Source organism: Mesoplodon mirus, assembly GCF_964341445.2.
Source record: "Mesoplodon mirus genome assembly, chromosome: 16".
Classification (NCBI taxonomy): Eukaryota; Metazoa; Chordata; class Mammalia; order Artiodactyla; family Ziphiidae; genus Mesoplodon; species Mesoplodon mirus.
Genome location: NC_138992.1, coordinates 4,272,414 through 4,289,445, shown reverse-complemented (window position 1 = coordinate 4,289,445; position 17,032 = coordinate 4,272,414). Strand labels below are relative to the sequence as shown.

Genomic DNA, 17,032 nt, shown 5'->3' with positions numbered 1-17,032 from the left:
CCAGGGAAGCCCCCAAGTCCCTATTTCTTAACAGCCGTGCACTTACTCATCAAGGTCAGTGGAAGCAAGACTTCTCCCAGCTGCCACTCAGGACAGCTGCAGGGTGCAGGGCTCGGGCTCGCTGGACATGGCATCAGCGGTCTCTCTCCCTGGTCAGCACACAGAGAGTGGGGCAGGAGGGATGCGACTGGGGTGCTGATAGGTGTGTGCCTCCAGGACCAGGGGATGAGAGAGGCAGGGAATGAGCAGGAGAGGATGGATGAGGGACAGAGATGAGCCGAGGGACAGCAGAGACAGGGACAAAGAGGCAGAGAGATGTGGACAGGGACAGCGCCGGAAGACAGAAGACGGCATTCCGAAGCGGGTCTTTAACTGCGACACCTCCCGAGCCCCGCTGGGACAGGAGGTGGGGCGGAAGTCACAGGGAAGAACGGGGTCAGCGTTCAAACTAGCGCGGGCACGGCCCACCGGAAGCCTGGAATATGCAAATCAAAGCAGACTCAATCCGTGTCTGCAGCCTCTTCTGGGGACCAGGAGCTGAACACACACTATCTCATTTAAAATTCACATCAATCCTATGACACACTGTCCCTGCTTTCAGTAAAGGAAACTGAGTCTCAGAGATTAAGTGTGCCATCCTGGCTCACACAGCTCAAGAGGGGAAGATCTGGTATTCACTGTCTGAATCCTGGGGGCTTGTGGTGAAAGCAGGGGGCTGGGGGGGTGCTCCCCCGAGGTGGAGGGCTCCCCAAGGCCAGGTCCACTTGCTGTTCTAGGTCTCCAACAGCAGAGGGCACACGCAACCCGCTTAAAGCACAAAACCCGCCCACAGCCCCTGCCATCTAGGCTGCCTAGTCCTGAGGACCCTGAAATCTCCGTGTCCCTCTGCACGTGTAATGCGGGAGGGGGTGTGTGATGTGCTTCTTCCACTGGGCACTTGCTCCATGAAGATTTAACCACACGCACCCAGCACACAGGAGAAAGTCAACAAATACTCATCCCAGTAACACCTGGTGGGCAACGCTGCCAGCCCTTCCAGAGCCACGTGGATCGAAGGCCATGGTCTTACGGACAACTCATCGTAAGACAGAGTTGGGGGCTGGTGTGGGCGGGATGCACCATGGCCACAGTCCCTTCAAAACTCCCACTCCCTTTCGTTAAACGTTCAGGGGGTGCCTACCGGGTGCCAAGTCCTGTAGCCGCTTCCACAACTAATTTCATCGGATCCTCGGGGTCACTTCCTGAGACAGATGGTGTTACCTCTAAACGTTAGGTAAGGACACAGGTCAGAGAGGCCAGAAGCTGCTGTGAGGCCCCAGAGCTGACAGGGGCAGGGCCAGGGTAAGACTCCGGTCCTGCTGATTCCAAAGCTGCTGCTCTGACCGCTTCACTCCAGCCCCCAAGGCCTGGGCTTCCCTAGTCCCAAACCAGGGCGGGCAGGACCCCTGGAACGTCCTCCCTGGGGCCTCAGGAGCTCGACTGCCACACCCACCCGAAGTTGTGTAGGAAGCACGGTTTTCCAGACAGAAGAGCTGGGGCTGCCGCGCCCAACTTCTGGCCCCTAGGGAGTGGACCCGTGTCTTTGTGACTAACTAGATACACTGCACCATCTGCCAACTGTCCCGAGCCCAAAAGCCCCTGGATGACCCATTCGGGCCTCACTGTCCCTCAATCACTAGGAGGTCCTTGTGCCTACAGAGCCTCCACACCTCGCTGCGCCTGCAAGGCACCTTCTGGAAGATGCCTGAAGCAAGGGCTAACTCCCGGCCCCCACCTCCCAGAGAAGGCCCTGCCACGTGGCTGACGGAGGTGGCCTCAGTGATGCGTGGCCACTGGCACTCTCTGGCTCAGCTCCACGTCTGGCCGAGCCAGGCAGCGGGATGCGCCTGTCTCAAGGCGAAATGGAAACTTCCTTCTTGCTGATTTAAGAAATCTGAGAGGTTCTCGAGAAAATAAGCTGTTTTAAGTACTCATCAGATATAAGAACTGGAGAGGAGCCTGAGAAATCATGCAGCCCAGGCTTCTTGTTTGATGGGGAAACGGAGGTGCAGAGAAGGAACCAGCTCTCCCCAGGGTCACCAAGAAAAGTCGGCAAGGGAGCCGGGGCTCAGACCCAAAGCTGAGCTCGCAGGGCTCAGGTTATGCACGCCCCCATCTTTCTCTGTCCTGCTGTTTCTATACTCTCTCTCTCTCTCCACCTCTCTCTCTCTCTGACTCCCCACCCTCCATAAATATGGCATATGCTGCCCGGCACTGCTCTAAGCCTTTTACAGATACTAACTCATTTAATCCTCATGGGAGCCTTACATAATAGATAGTTACTCTCAGCACTGAGGAAACCTGAGACTCAGAGGTTAACTAAACTCTCCAAAGGTCACAATGCTTGCAGATCCCAGAACTAGGATTGAAAACGCAGGAGGGCTGGCTCTAGAGTCACTGTGTGGGGCTTCCTCTATGCCATGCTGCTGCTGCCTGGTGCAGCCTGGGGAGACTGAGGCTGATGGGTCACCAGCTGGACTTCCTCTCCTGGGGCTCCCCTGCAGGTGGGCCCCCACTTCCCGAGCTTCCCTGCAAGGTGGCGCCTGCAGGGGGCAGGGCTGTGGCCAGTCTGAAGAAACAGTCCCCTGGGAATGTCGACTGCTCAGCCCCATGTGTCCTGCAGGGAAAGCCCAGATTGGGAGTGAGACGTTTCCAGCACCTGCTCTCCTTATAACGGGCTGCATCAGGAAACACATCGCCTCTGGGCTGTTTCCCCCTCTGGACAATAACGGGAGATCTCCAGGGTTATCTACGGTCCTTTCCAGATCTGATCATTTAGAATTTTGACAGGAATGCAGCATTTCTTGGCTGGAAAAAGTCTTAAGACTCCAAAAGCTTAATGGAGAAGCCGCCCAGCATTATATGGGAAAAGGCTGTTACTTCAAAACAGAACTTTGGGAAGAACAAAGCACTGAGTGTACAGACTGAGTTTTCCCCTGAAACACAGGTGGGAAAGGACACGAATATTTGTGGATGTGTCAGTTATGTGCTGGACACTTTGATTCTGTGGTCTCATCCAAGGTTCCAACAAGATTCAGGGAGGCTGTGCATGTTTCCATTCCACAGATGAGAACCTGAGGCTCTGGTACATCAAGTGGCCGGCCCAGCTCCTCTGGGGCAGAGCTGGCTCCCCCTAGGCCCACGAAGAGTCCTCAGCTCTGTACTTCAGTCTCGGCTGAAACCCTGGGAAATGCAAATTCCCCAGAAGCTCAGCTTAAACTGCTGCAACCAGGGAGCTCAGGAGACCATCTTTCGGACGGTGCAGTGCTCCTGCTCTGCTTTCTGTCGGTGACATTTCCTGGCTTCCATGACATGGTCCATGCAGCTTCCTGTTCACCATTTCATCCACTCCAGAGGCTTCACCTAAGCCTAAGTACTAAGATGCATCTTCTAAATCCATCTTACGCATCTCTAAAAAAGCCCAAGTTTACACACCTGTCACTGAAGGTCCTCAGTAATCTGAGTCTGATCTTGGCTCCTGCATCACTCCTCACCTGGTGCCCAGCGCATCGGCAGATGAGGCCTGGCCAGGTGCTCCGTGAGGCCCCAGAGGTGTATAAGGTGACCAGGGTGTGAGCGGTGTGCTCAAGTTGCCAGTGTGTGTGGGGTAGGGGGTGAAAGGCAAACAAATGTGATACACGTGACCCATGAGGGTGACAACCACAGGGGCTCCAGGGGTAAGCTCTGGGACAGGCCTGGGGACCGAGGAAGACTTCTGAGGAAGTGGCACTTGAGCAGAGAGTTGAAGGAGGTCACACAAATATTTAAAATATTTGTAGCTGGGTGCTGGGGGATGGGTACATGACTGGGGAATGAATGGATGAAGAAACAAATGGATGAATCAACTTAACTTTTCACATGCTCCCAGTCAGACTGCAGGCTTCTTAAGGACTGAAGTTATGCTTTTACTTTTTTGGGTCCTTTCTAGCACATTAAAAAAAAAAAAAAAAAAAAAAGCACTTAAAACATAGCTTCAACTGGGAGGATTCTTTCCATATTCTTTCATGAGGCAGAAGACACTTGTGAGAGGTGCGTCCAGAAACCCCAGGCACCAGGTGTGAACCAGATGATGGACAAGGGCTGGGAACAGGCGCCTCACCGGCTTCTGGCTCAATCCAGATCCCACCCGCGATTTTACAGTGCAGGGCACTGAGGCTCAGTAAAGAGGCTTCTTTCCTTTCCTAATTCCTTTTGCACACTCCGGATCAGTGCTGAGCGGCTTGAGCCCACATCTCCCAGACCCCAGGGTGTTTGGTGCCACGTGGTCCCCACATGAAGCAAAGCAGAGTCCTCTGTGGGTGAGGGACCCTCACGAGCTCCTGCCCGTGGGTTCTCAGATGCCGTGACTGCAGGCTTGACCCGGCCCCGGGCCTCAGGCAAGTGGCAAAGCCACAGCCTTGACCCCTCTGTGTGGGGAGCCCTTCCCAGGGGATCAAGCGTTGGGTGTCTGCGCCCTGCAGTGCTGTGTCAGTCCTGCACCTGGATCTGATGGCCAAGGTCCCGGAGCTACTGGAGGGCTGCATCCACCTCCTGTCCTTACACGACCCAGCCGCGTCCACGCTACTGTCCTTTGCTTCGGTTCCCACACCTTCGATTCACCAGTTATCCTCCTTACGGGGGGGGGGGGGTCTGGTCTGAGGACACAGGACTCACCTGCTATTCACTGACTGGTCTGGCCAAGGCCTACGGAGGGCTATCCACGCTCCAGGCTGTACACTGGGCACTGCGCACCTCACAGGACCACGAAGTGAGCTTACCCTGTGAATCCGTGTGGCCCACTGAACTCCTGGGGCCTCGAAAGCAGGGCCTGTCCTCAGTCTCTACTGGCGCTGCCACCGTCAGCGCAGGACGTGAGGCACCGGGCACTCAGTAGCGGCTGGCGGGACACTGAAGGCCTGGAGGCCAGGGCACGAGCCTGGGTCTCTGATTGTGCCCACACGTGACAGCCAGGGGGATGTCCGCGCCCCTGGGCCTTTGGCCGGAATCACTGGTGAGCCGGCCACGCACGCACTTTGGCCACGGAGTCTCAGGGTCCCTCTTGCTGGTCTGGAGCTCAGCCCTACCGCCAGGTCCATTCCCCAAACCCTGCCTGCTCCCACGGGGGCTTTCAAATGAGTACCTTGTTCCCTCGTGCACCAGAGCTGCCCACCAAGCCCTGGGCCTGGATCCTCAGTTATCCCAAGTGTCACTTTCAAGACTCCACCTTATAAAGGCAAGGAGCAGAGGGCCAGAGAGGCGCTCTACCTGAAACCAAACACACGGAGCCACGGGACACCTCCCGGAAGAACCAAGAGACGCAACTCATAACGACCACGGGGTAAGGTATTTCACTTCTTAAGCTACAGTGATTAGAATCTAATATCCACACAAACAGAAACCGTGCTTTGGAGCTGAGGTGGGGCGCTATGCTAGCCTCTCCCCCCTCCTTCCTTCTGAGGAGCCTTCTGGGAAGCCACGGGGCCACGTGCTTCCAGAGCCACACAACACATTCATTTCCTTTGACTGGAGCCTGTCTTCTGGGGAGGCAGCCTAAGGAAACCATCCTAAATTTGAAAAATAAATAAATAAAGCTATCAGTGCAAAAATGGTCACCAAAGCAGTGTTTTTAATCATGAAAAACTGGAAACAACCCTAAGTGATTAATAATAGGGGAAAGGGCACATAAATCACAGTCTAGTCACACAATGGGACGCTGTGCAGCCCTTTAAGATAAATCATAAAAGTCTACAGCAGCATGGGGGGGAGAGGCTCCACGCAGGAACAAGAGACAAGACAGATGCAAAGCAGAACATGTCACGTGTGGCTATATAGGAAGACACGGGACACACAAGAACAAGTCCTACAGGGAACGTGCCAAAGTGGCCACCGCAGTTGTAGCAGGACGGTGGAATTAGAGGCTGTTTTTTCCCTATTTTCCAAGTATACTGAAATAAAACTAAGTTTCTTAATAATTTAGACATTCCCTACAAAACTAAAGTAACCTGTACTCTAGGAAGATGGGAACAGGGTAGCTGCTGAAAAAGGGTCTGGAACATGGCCAATTTCTAGCTCTTGATCGGAAGGCGCCCCATGAACAGATGGGCCTGGGATTCCTGAGAATTCGACGCCAGCTGCTGTCTGGCGAGGTCAGGGGGGATATGCGGTCCTCACCCCCACCCAGCAGAACCCCGAGCCTTCTACAGCCTTAGCACCCATAGAAGAATCTGGTCTGAGGATTACTTATGACCCGGTGGCCTCGCTACGAAGGCACGGCCAGCCTCAGCCCGCCCTGACCACGTCACCTCGGTGGCAACATGCGTTTACGAGTCTCAGCTGAGGTCAGGTCACACCACTTGATGCATGAGGCTAAACGTGAGTCCCCAAGGCCACAGTTGTCACCATACCCCCTCCCTCCGTGGGAGAGTCAGGTAATCGAGGTGTGGAGAACTTGTGCAACTTGCCGAGGGAGATGTGAGTCCATGGCAGCAACCGGAACCGAGTCCGGATCCAAAGGCTCTTTCAAAACCTCCCTGGCCAGGAAACCCGAAATCCTGTCTCTGCAAGGGGACTGCAGCCCCTGCAGGTACCGAGCCCACAGCCTTCTGGGCCCAGAGCTTACATTCAGAAGGCTGGGAGACTAATGCCTCCTCTGCACCGGGCTTCACCTGCCAGTGCGCACACGCACACACACACACACACATGCACACTCACACTGTCTATGGAAAACTGCACCGATTGACTGAAGCAGATTGGAAATACCTTTTCTCCTTGGGCTCCCTTTTCTCCTCGTTCTCCATGGAGACCCTGGGGAAGAGGGAAAGATGAGTAACAGGACAGCCCCGTCCAGCTTCTCTGGGCTGAGTCTGAGGCCTGTGGGCAGCCTGCCTGCCTGGGATGGCGGTGAAGGTCTGTCTCCCATGCAGCCTCACTCCGCACAGCGGCCTGCACTCCCCCCTCAGGCCTGGGCAGCAATCTGGGTCCCCCGCTGCGTGAGACGTGAGCTCCCGGGGCTGGTCCCCCCGCCTGGATCATCCAGGTCCTCCCTGTTAAGACTTGAAGCAACCCTGGTCCCTGAGCTCATCTGGTCAAGCGCAGGAAGGTGGCCTTGGAGTCAGTCCCCACTGCCACCCAGAGCCTGTGATTCCGTCTGATCATGGAATGGCGGAGCAGCCCAACACTGAACCTGAGACTCTGGGCCCCTTTAAGCCACATTCCTCCACCTCCCCCAGGGACAGGGCTGCTGCCCCACCCTCTATCCACCCCACCTTCCTCAGGAGCAACACCTAGAACCTGCGCTAAGGACCCCCTCCCCTCTGTGAGCAGACGTGATGGAAACTCCAGCCAAGGTGCTGGCTTCTCTGACCACAGGATTCAAACTACAGTCCCTGCCCCACCTGCCTACCATCCATCCTCTTCACCAGGCTGCACTTTTCTCGAGCACTCAGCCCCACAGGACACATCTCTGGCCTCCCGCAAGCAGAACGCCAGCCCCACGAGGGCAGTGCCTCCTTCCCTTCAGTACCGTACCCCACGGTCTGGAAGAGCAGCTGCTGCTTGATGTCCATAAACACTTGTTGAATAAGTGAGCCAATGAATGGCTACATCAATCCCTTGGTTTGCACAAGAATCCTGTAGAAGTTCTACCTGAAGGCTACTGCCCCACATTACAGTGCAGAGATCAGAATGCACGTGTGTCTGCTCCTCTGAGATGTGTAGGGTGTGCAGTGAGATGCCGGGTCACCAGCACCCCAGCTGGTGGAAGCACGGCTTCTCCCGGGCAGGAATGCAGCTTGGTGCATGGCCCTGCTGGAGAGGCCTGAGTACGTCCTGTGTTACTAGGTGAATGCCTTGTGTCCCCTCTCTCTCCTCTCCCTTCCTGGAGAAGGGACTCTTGGATGCTCTATGAAAAAGATGTTAAAGGGGGCAGAGACTGCCCAGGCCTGCTTGTGGATTCCAGGAATAATACATACATCTTCGGTGCCTGGAGAAGAGGCACAGGGCCAGAGCACAGGATGCTTTCCCAGAAGGCAGAGGGTCTGCGGACCACTTAAGCCTTTGGGAGCAGCTGGATATACAGGCCATTCTAATTCCATCCAAATATTCTGGCCAGATACACAGAGGTCAGAGGCTTTGAATGCCCCTGAGGCAATGCAGGTTGCCTTGTTTGAAAATGACCTTTAACACTGCTTCCTTCATTTGGAGATCATCTCAAATCTTTCTTAACAAGAACCAAGAACAAGGTTAGAGGCCCAAGAAGACACTTTGCTCCTATATACCATATCTACTTGTTCATCGCTTTATTCACGGGGCACTTGGTCACTAGACATCCCATGTGTCTGGCACTGTTCTAGGGGCTGGCAATTTATAAGAAAGACTCCACCGCCTTCTAGAGCGGCTGACTAGACTGACTGGTAAAAATGGCTTCTTTAGGTCAAGTGTCAGAAACACCTGGGCTGCTGTATAAAAATGCAGATCCCTGGGCTCCACACAAACCTGTTGCTTTAGCTGGGAATGGGGCCCTGGGAACGTGCGTTTAAACGTGATCGCTAAGAGATCCTTTAAGTACCATAACGTGTAAGCATTTCTGGTCTAAGAAGAGTCACCCAGGCTTCACTGCCATGTCCTCCGTGTACAGGTGTGGGATGGGGACCTGTCAGAGCCTGGGTCCCAGTCCCTGGCAGAGGCGACAGAGCCCCTTCCACACAGCTGCTTCTACTTACAGGAGTTCCGACGGGGCCGGGAGGTCCGGGAAGTCCAGGAGGTCCTTGGGGTCCCTGCAGAAGCGTGTTCACAAGGACAGGTTTGGGAGTGGCAGGAAGAGGCGGGGCAGAGGCCACACTCTGTCTGTAACTATGTTCAGGGCTGAGAGGGCTGCTTCCCACCCACCACGTGCCACCATGCCGCCCGCACAAGGCCTCCCCGAGAGACCCCTCCGCCTCCGCTGCTCCCTGCCCCACGCAGAGCTCGTGCCATCCCCTGCCTGGTGGAGCCAGGATTCACACGCAACTCTGCTCGACTTTGAGGAACGGGAAACAGTGTGCTGGGCCATCATAAGGCCAGTGCAGCTGTCCCGTTTCCACGTGCCCCGCGGCCCGCAGCCATGCCAGGATCTGGCCAGGACATGTGCACAGCTCCCGGTCACATGACTGATTCCTCAGCGCACCGCTCACGCTTCGCCGTGGGGCCAGCACAGCCTAGACGCGTCCTGACAAAGCCCAACAGGAGTCTGCAGGGCCTGGAGGCCCCTCTGCTGCCTGGACCACGGGTTGCTATGATTTCTAGGCTACTAAATGGGCAATATCTGTTAAAATCTATTAAAATTAAAATGTTCTTTTCCTCAGCCAAAGGTATCCCAATTTTTGTCATCTAGCCTACTGGAATAAAAATACAGTATACGTAAGAGAAACGTGTGCACGTGCACACATGTGTGTGCATTTATTGATTTTAGGGAAAAACAGATGAAATTAGAAATAACCTTGAGGGCCACAAATAGAGGAAAAGTTATGTAAATTACAACACATCCATATGACGGAATAACATGCACTGATTAAGGGAATAGGTGGTATCGATCCGTACTGGTGTGGAAAGATGTGTCTCTTGTTAAAAAGATAAATGGCAGAGTACAGTACAATTCATTTTCTCTAAGACTTTAGGAAACGTCATGGACGTGTGGACATACACACATGAGCCCGGGTGTGGTGCATGAGCAGCGTAGGTAGGGAACCCATTTGGGCATCACCTCTACACCTAAGGACATGTTACCCAAAAAGTTCGTTTTGCATCAAGATCTGTGCACCAGGAACATGAGAGGAATAACTCAAAGCAACACTTACCCGCATGCCCACCTCCCCAGGCAGCCCCGGCTCTCCTGGCTCTCCCGGCTCCCCCTGCACACACAGAATAGCATGTGGTCACAACCCGGGGGACACAGGCCCAGGCACCCGGGGCATCTCTTCCTGGAACTAGAACTTGGCACGGAAACGATGTAACCACCGGTGAGCTGAGACCCGGCTCCCCCAGAGACTCTTTCTACAAGCAAAGGAGCTGATCTTCACTGCGGGTGTTCATCACCTCAATCCCCATCCACTCCTACTGCTGGGCCAACAAAACTCAGCTGAGACAGAACAGTGGAGCAAACATAGCGGCTCACGTGCCCATCAGGGGCCGCCAAGAACCCGAGCCGATTTCCATGTGGGTCCTTGCTGGAGGAGAGGACCCCTTTATCCTGGATCAGACTGACCCGCCTGAGCTGAGGTCACATTTTGCCTGGGGTCCTACAGTGTGTTCCAACTCAGAGGCTGCGGGTGCAGAGGTGGAGTCAGGGTGCCCCCCAGAGGGAGGCCGGCTGGCCATTCAGGCTGCTGCTGGGGTCTCGCCGACTCCTTGAGCCGTGAACTGGGGACTTGGGAACCGAGTCCCTCAGCTTGGACCTCGACTTGGTTCCAGGTCTAGGCATTGGACAAGACCTCCCATGCAGGACTGCTTGTCAACTAAGTGAGAAAACAGCTTCCAGGGACGCACAGGTGATGCCTGGTGGCAACGGCTGCTGCTGGTGATGTTATAATTATCAGGCTGGCCTCCGGGGACCTGGGAAGATCCTGGTACAAACAAGCCCCAGCTCAGGCCTGTCCCTGGCAAAGGCCACCCCACTCGAGGACAGGGGACTCTGATCAGGAGGTCCCAAGCCCGGTGCTGCCCTGTGGGAACAGACGTACCTGCATGCCTTTGCTGCCGTCTCTCCCAGGGGGACCCGGCAGGCCCAGGGAACCCTAGGACGAGAGAAAGAGAACAGCAATTAGGACAGGGTGAGGACAGCAGTGGAGACAGGCTCTCAGGATGCCGGAGCAGCGGAGAAAGTGCCAGACAGGACCTGTGGCCAAGACACCACTACTCAGAGGGCAATTCACAGACCTGCAGCCTGGGCGCCTCCTGGGAGAGGGTGAGAAATGCAGATTCTCAGGCTTCACTGGAGGCCTATTGTACCAGGGTCCATGTTTTAACAAGACCCCCCAGGGGGTACGTATGCACCTGACAGTGGGAGTGAGACGTCCCTGCCCCGCCCTCCCCTAACTCGCCGTGTGGCTGACCCCCTGCAGGACCGGTGTCACACATGTCGGCACAGCACCAGGCCAGAGCAGGGTTCTTGACCTGGGCCCCATCAGCACTGGGCTAGTGATTCTTTGTTTGGGGGTGGGGAGGCTGCCCTGGGTGTTGCAGGGTGTCCTGCAGCATCCTGAGATGCCAGTAGCACCCCCAGGTGTGACAGCCCAAAATGCCTCCAGGTATTGTCAATGTCCCCTGGGAGGTAAAACTCACGCCAGTTGAGAACCACTGGGCTAGACCAGGTATTAAAAATGTTTCTTAAGCTGGGGCAAACTCCATTCTAATGAACTGTGCAGAAGCACGTGACGGGCACGCTCATGGAGCAGCTGTGGGGACCTGCTCGACCCCCCAACCATGCCTCCTGGAGGTGGACTGGGGGCGACTCAGAAACAGGGGCATCCAGGAGCCCTCCGCTCCTGCCCAGTTCCCACACCACCTGAGTCAAATCAAAGGACTCCACCAAGACCTTCATCCCAGCTGCCCCCACCCCATCAATTTTCCGTGGGACACTGAGCAAGTCAGTGCCTCTTTCTGGGCTTTTCCATCTGTGCAATGACGATGCTGGACATTCAGTGAATGACTGAACTGATGAATCTATAAGTATATTTAGAAAACACTAAGGGCTGGACCCTGTAGGATGTCTTCATATATTGTGTTATTTAGTACTAGTAAGCCCTCGAGACAGGTCTTATTTTCTGAAAGACACAACACAAATTATACATTTCTAGTTTTTATCTATAAATTCAGATGCAACCGTGTATGTATGTATGTACACACACACACACACACACTTTTAAAACTTCTACAAAGTGCCTTCCATGGTCTCAGCATTCTAAGTTGCTGTGATATTGGAGAGCAAAACAGACAGAGAGACATCTCTGGCCCAGCTCTGCACCTTTCTAGCTGCGTGACCCCAAAGGCAGCCACTCTGAAAGGTTGTGTGGCGCTCGCCCCTCGTCCAAGTGTGGAGGGTGACACCAGCAGGGTCGCTGGGAGGATGGGGGGGGCTGGGGCAGTAAAGCACACCTCTGCTGGGGGGACACCTCTACCCCTGGCATGCTGTCATCGCGGCCACACGAGGTGCCCTCTCCTGCTGTCACCCAGCAGTTTAATGGTGCCCACAGGGCGCTTGTGCTCCCACGAAACACTGATCTGCTGGGAAGTGATGTCTGGTTCTTAAGCTCGGGGCCAGGAGGATCTAGTCCTGGACACTAAGGAGATAGTTAACGTGAGTGGAACCTTCCAGAGGGGGCGTCGCAGGCGAGGCAGCCTGGGGGGCGGGACTTCAGGGACTTGGCAGGCTGAATGCAACCCTGGTGCTCCTGCAACCGTCCCTTAGAGGAGGGTGGGCCAGTTTGGACAAATTACTTGATCTGAGTCTCGGTCTCACTTTCTGTAAAAAAGCAAACAACTACAGACACTGTGGAGCTTGCATAAGTATAAAGTGTCTCCGCGGGGGTTCGTATAACATTTCCAAAGCTGGTCTGCACGATACATGTCTGATTTGTAGTTAATGTGTGACGGGGTGGGGGGAAGATTGCCGGGTTCTTGGGTCAAATAAGCTTGTGAACTGCAGTTAAATAAAGTTAAACAGGCTCCTGCACGGCAGGTTGTCTTGAAGCCTTTAACTTGCTCTGTGGATGGCGGTTCTGCACAGTGTCCTTGCCCGCCTGACCTGTCCCTGGGGTGCGTGCAGGGACCCTGCACCTCCTCGGGGGCAAAACCAAGTCCTTCACCCACGTGCGTCCAGTGGACCAGGCTGCCATCAGCAGGGGTTCAAAAGTGTTAAAAGGGAGTTAGTTATTGAGTTATTGAGTAAGAAGAAGAAAGACGGAGACAGTCTCTGATTGGCAAGCCTTGTACTTAGGTGGGATTTCCGAAGCGGAGAGACTTTCTCGTTGGTCTTAGGGAACGTCTGACTCTCCTTGGCTGGACACAAAGGCAGGCGAACAGTTTGGGTATTTTCACAAGAGGAAGGATTGTTCAATATCAAGGGCCCAGGGTTTTCTGCAGTGGCCATTTCCTCAGGACAAGTGGGAGTTGATGGGGTGCTTTCTGGGGTCCAACTGTCCTCACTGTCCCTGTAAGGGCAGGGCAGCTGTGGCCAGAGATTTCTCAGCTTCTATTTCCACACCCACACAGCAGGGATGAACTCCCTGCCTGCCTGTCCCTCTATCTGACTATTTTGAAACTCAACCGAGGTTGAAAGAGGCAACCAGTACAGATGCAGGTGATTTCTGCAATATAGAGTGACAACCAGACACCAACCAGCATCGCTATCGTTAGCGCTAACGGCAGAACCAGCAGTAAGATTAACGGGATACTAAAGAAAACATTAAGGGGATATTACAGACGTGCTGCTGGCGGCCAGCCTTTGCTGCACATTCACGGCCTGCCAGGTTCTGAGCTCTTTACCCGCATCAGTGTACTCAACCCGTCCTCACAACAATTCCACAGGGAGATGCAACTGCTACCTACGTTTCAGAGTTTACGACATGGAAACACAGGGATTCAGTACTCTGCCAAGTTACAGCATGCGTAGTGGGAGATCAGACTTGGGGCCCCCGAGTCTGCCTCGTCGTCTGCACAGCACTTGACACTTGAACGCACGGCCCTGCGTGGATGCTTGGTGACCCTGTGGGCTAAGTGTTCCATGCTGTCTTCACATGCAGCCCATGAGCGCAGAGGGACCCTGACTTTCTGGCGGCTACCCAGCAGTTCCATGGCCTGGTGAGGCAGCTTGGGGCGGCTGAGGCCTGGGCGCCCAGCCTTGCGCTCCCTCCCCAGGGATCAAGGTCAGCCCCACTCAGCCTCAGCCAGCCGTCCTTCCCTGGGAAAGCGTCAGAGCGTCCCCAAAGGCCTCGCAGGAGGCAGGAGCTCTGCCTCGAGCCAGGATGCTGGGGGTCAGGGACAGGGTGGGCTCAGCTCCCCAGATGCCCTGTCTCCCAGGCCATGTGTTATCTCCTGCCCCATCCTGCTCTGATCTTCGCAAAAGGCTGTGTGCTTCCAGATGGCAAGGGGCAGCCTACTGAGCCCTGCTTCCTTACAACACTAGGGATAAATGCAACACTTTCGAAAAGGAGACACTCCCCATAGCGCACCCCTCTAGGGTCAGCCCTCTTGGGGTGACGCGATGCGGAGCTTGCCCCAGGGGTGGGTTACCCAGTCCTTGAAAGGCCAGCCCGTCTCCTGGCTGCTGCAGGTGGGGGGTCCCGCAGTTGCAGGCAGGGAAGGGAGGTCTAGGTGGGCTCCTGCCTCAGGGATACAGCAGGGAGAGCAGCAGAGCACGGAGTTTCCAGGACCATGTAATAAAGGAAGCCAGGGAGAAGACCAGAGACAACGCCGGAGGGAACTCCAGAGAGTTCTGGAACCTCCCCTGAGCCCACAGTTGTCAAACGTCAGCTCCGTTGGCACTTTCCAGTAGATGCCCAACAAGTATCCGTATGAGTCTGCCTCATCACAAGACAAGAGCTCCATGAGATGGGAATCAGGGCTCCGTCACCTCCGTGTGAGCCGCGCCCATGTGGCCCCAGGCCCCACAAGTGTTCCCTGTGCTTTAACTCCTTCCCCAGAGCCCTGTGGGAATGAGCCCTGCAGGTATGAAACCCCCAGGAACAAAGGGAACAGGAAGCTGTTACAGGAAAACAATGGTCTCAGGAGCCAGCAAGCTGCAGCTTCAAATCCTGCTCTGTCACTCAGTACTGATGGCCTGGGTCAAGTTAGCGAACACCGTGAGTCTCAGTTTACATCTGCAAGTAGGCGTCATAAACTTCCTGCAGGATTTGTGCTTCCCAAGGACGGGGTCAGCTTGGCCAGTTGGCTTTAGAGCATTGGTAGTCAAAGAAACTGAGCCTCTTTAGACATGGATATTTTCTTTGTCTGAGAAGGTAACATCTTTTTTTTTTTTTTAATCTTATTTGAATCATGGTTAGGATAACCAAGCTGGCACTGCAAACAGACACATTCTGAGAAAGTTCCACTTTCAAGTCATGATGAGATCCAGGCATTTCATTAGATGGGTTCCTGCCCCTGAAAACTGTGTCCCCAAGGAAAAGTCAACATGACCCGCATATTTCATGTTTCAGTGTCACCTCATCTTAACATCACAGAACACCACCGTGCCCCCGTGACACACTCTCCAAACTCCCCCACCTGGACTCAGCTGCCTGCAGATGTTCTGAAGAGAGAGAGTTACAGCCCTAAGCTGTCTGCTGATATCCCATCAGGAAAGTCATGCTACCACTCTGAACCTCAGTTTCATCATTCCTAAGATAGAGGCTCATGCTGCTTCCAGATGAGAAAATGAGTGTGGATATAATTGGTAGACTATAAAATATTATTAAAATGCCAGTTGTTTATATTCTGTTGAGAACTAAGAACACTTTCGCAAGTCCATAAGGTGGGTCAAAGAAAGGAGTGGGGAACAGACTGGAGGTTACCCTGCAACTGGAAAGGTCGGGCACAGGGAGATCTTTAAAGGGAATTTGTGTAGCTCAGGGTCCACAGTAAAGTACAGAAAAACAGGAAAGTGGAGGGAGGGAGAGAGGAAGGTAGGGAGGGAGGGAAGAGTGAAAGAGAAAGATGAGAGAGAGGGGGAGGGGAGGGGAGAGGAGGAGAGGGGAGGACCAGACTGGAGAGGAGGGTCTGGATTCGCATGAAGCCTCTGCTGCCCATTAGCTGAGCAGAACAAGTGACTTCCCCTCCTGGTTCTCAGCTTCGTCGTCCATAAACAGGGTGATGCAAGGAGTAATAGTACCTCTGGCCCAAGGTGGTTTGTAAGATGCCTTGAGACAATGCTTTGGAAAATGCTTTGTACACAGGGAAATTTGAAAGAAGCATCAAGTTCTGTTATTTGGAGTAAACTATCTGGAACCTCTGTTCTTCACCTGTAAAAAGGAAATCACTCAGCTTAAGAAGATGACCATATACATATATACAGTGGAATACTACTCAGCCATAAAAAATAACAAAATAATGCCATTTGCAGCAATGTGGATGCAACTAGAGGTTATCATACTAAGTGAAGTAAGTCAGAAAGAGAAAGACAAATACCATATGACATCACTTATATGTGGAATCTAAAATATGGCACAAATGAACCTATCTATGAAACAGAAACAGACTCACAGACCTAGAGAACAGACTGGTGGTTACCAAAGTGAGGGGAGGGATGGAGTGGGAGTTTGAGGTGAGCAGATGCAAACTATTACATGTAGAATAGACAAACAAGGTCCTACTGTACAGCACAGGGAACTATGTTCGATATCCTGGGATAAACCATAATAGAAAAGAACATAAAAAAGAATGTATATGTGTATATAACTAAGTCCCTTTGCTGTACAGCAGAAATTAACACAACATTGTAAATCAACTACACTTCAATAAAAAAATTTTTTAAATAAACAAAATACATTTTGTTTCATCTTTATGATATGTCACAGTCATTACAGAATTGAATTAATAAAATCTGGATGAAAAACTTAAAAAAAAGAAAATGACCATAGATAATGCATGTGAAATCCATTACAGATGAAAACCAGGGCTCAGGGAAGAGAGGCTTTCCCCCAGTTCACACTGGCAGCTGTGACTCAAAATCGGGGGGGCCCTGATTCCAAGCCAAGGCTCTGACCTCTCTTCTGGCCACCCCCCCATGCACACACACACTGCCTCAGTAATCTCACTGGGAGCCCCTGGTGGGTATCACGTGGCAGGAAATTATCCACCCATATGCTCACTTGTCAGAACCAGAGCTCTAGGAATTACCTGGTTACTTCACTGGGCAAAATAGACAAGAGAGAACAGATATTTCCCCTGTTCTTTTGATTAATTAAATATCAGAGCTTTCCCCTGAAATACTGACAAAGACAATGCTTCGCTGATAGAGGTGCCATGTTAGTACCCTTCTCCTTCC

General features: G+C 53.4%; 1 protein-coding gene across 1 annotated transcript in view; it reads right to left on the bottom strand.

The window, feature by feature from the left end:
- COL22A1 (collagen type XXII alpha 1 chain) overlaps positions 1–17,032 on the bottom strand; it is a gene marked incomplete at both ends in the record, with an annotated part of 243,681 nt that overhangs the window by 147,144 nt on the left and 79,505 nt on the right. The window contains 4 exons of the mRNA XM_082600940.1: positions 6,778–6,822; positions 8,739–8,792; positions 9,852–9,905; positions 10,734–10,787. Coding sequence (XP_082457066.1) covers positions 6,778–6,822; positions 8,739–8,792; positions 9,852–9,905; positions 10,734–10,787 — 207 coding nt within the window. The remainder of the gene's footprint in view (positions 1–6,777; positions 6,823–8,738; positions 8,793–9,851; positions 9,906–10,733; positions 10,788–17,032) is intronic.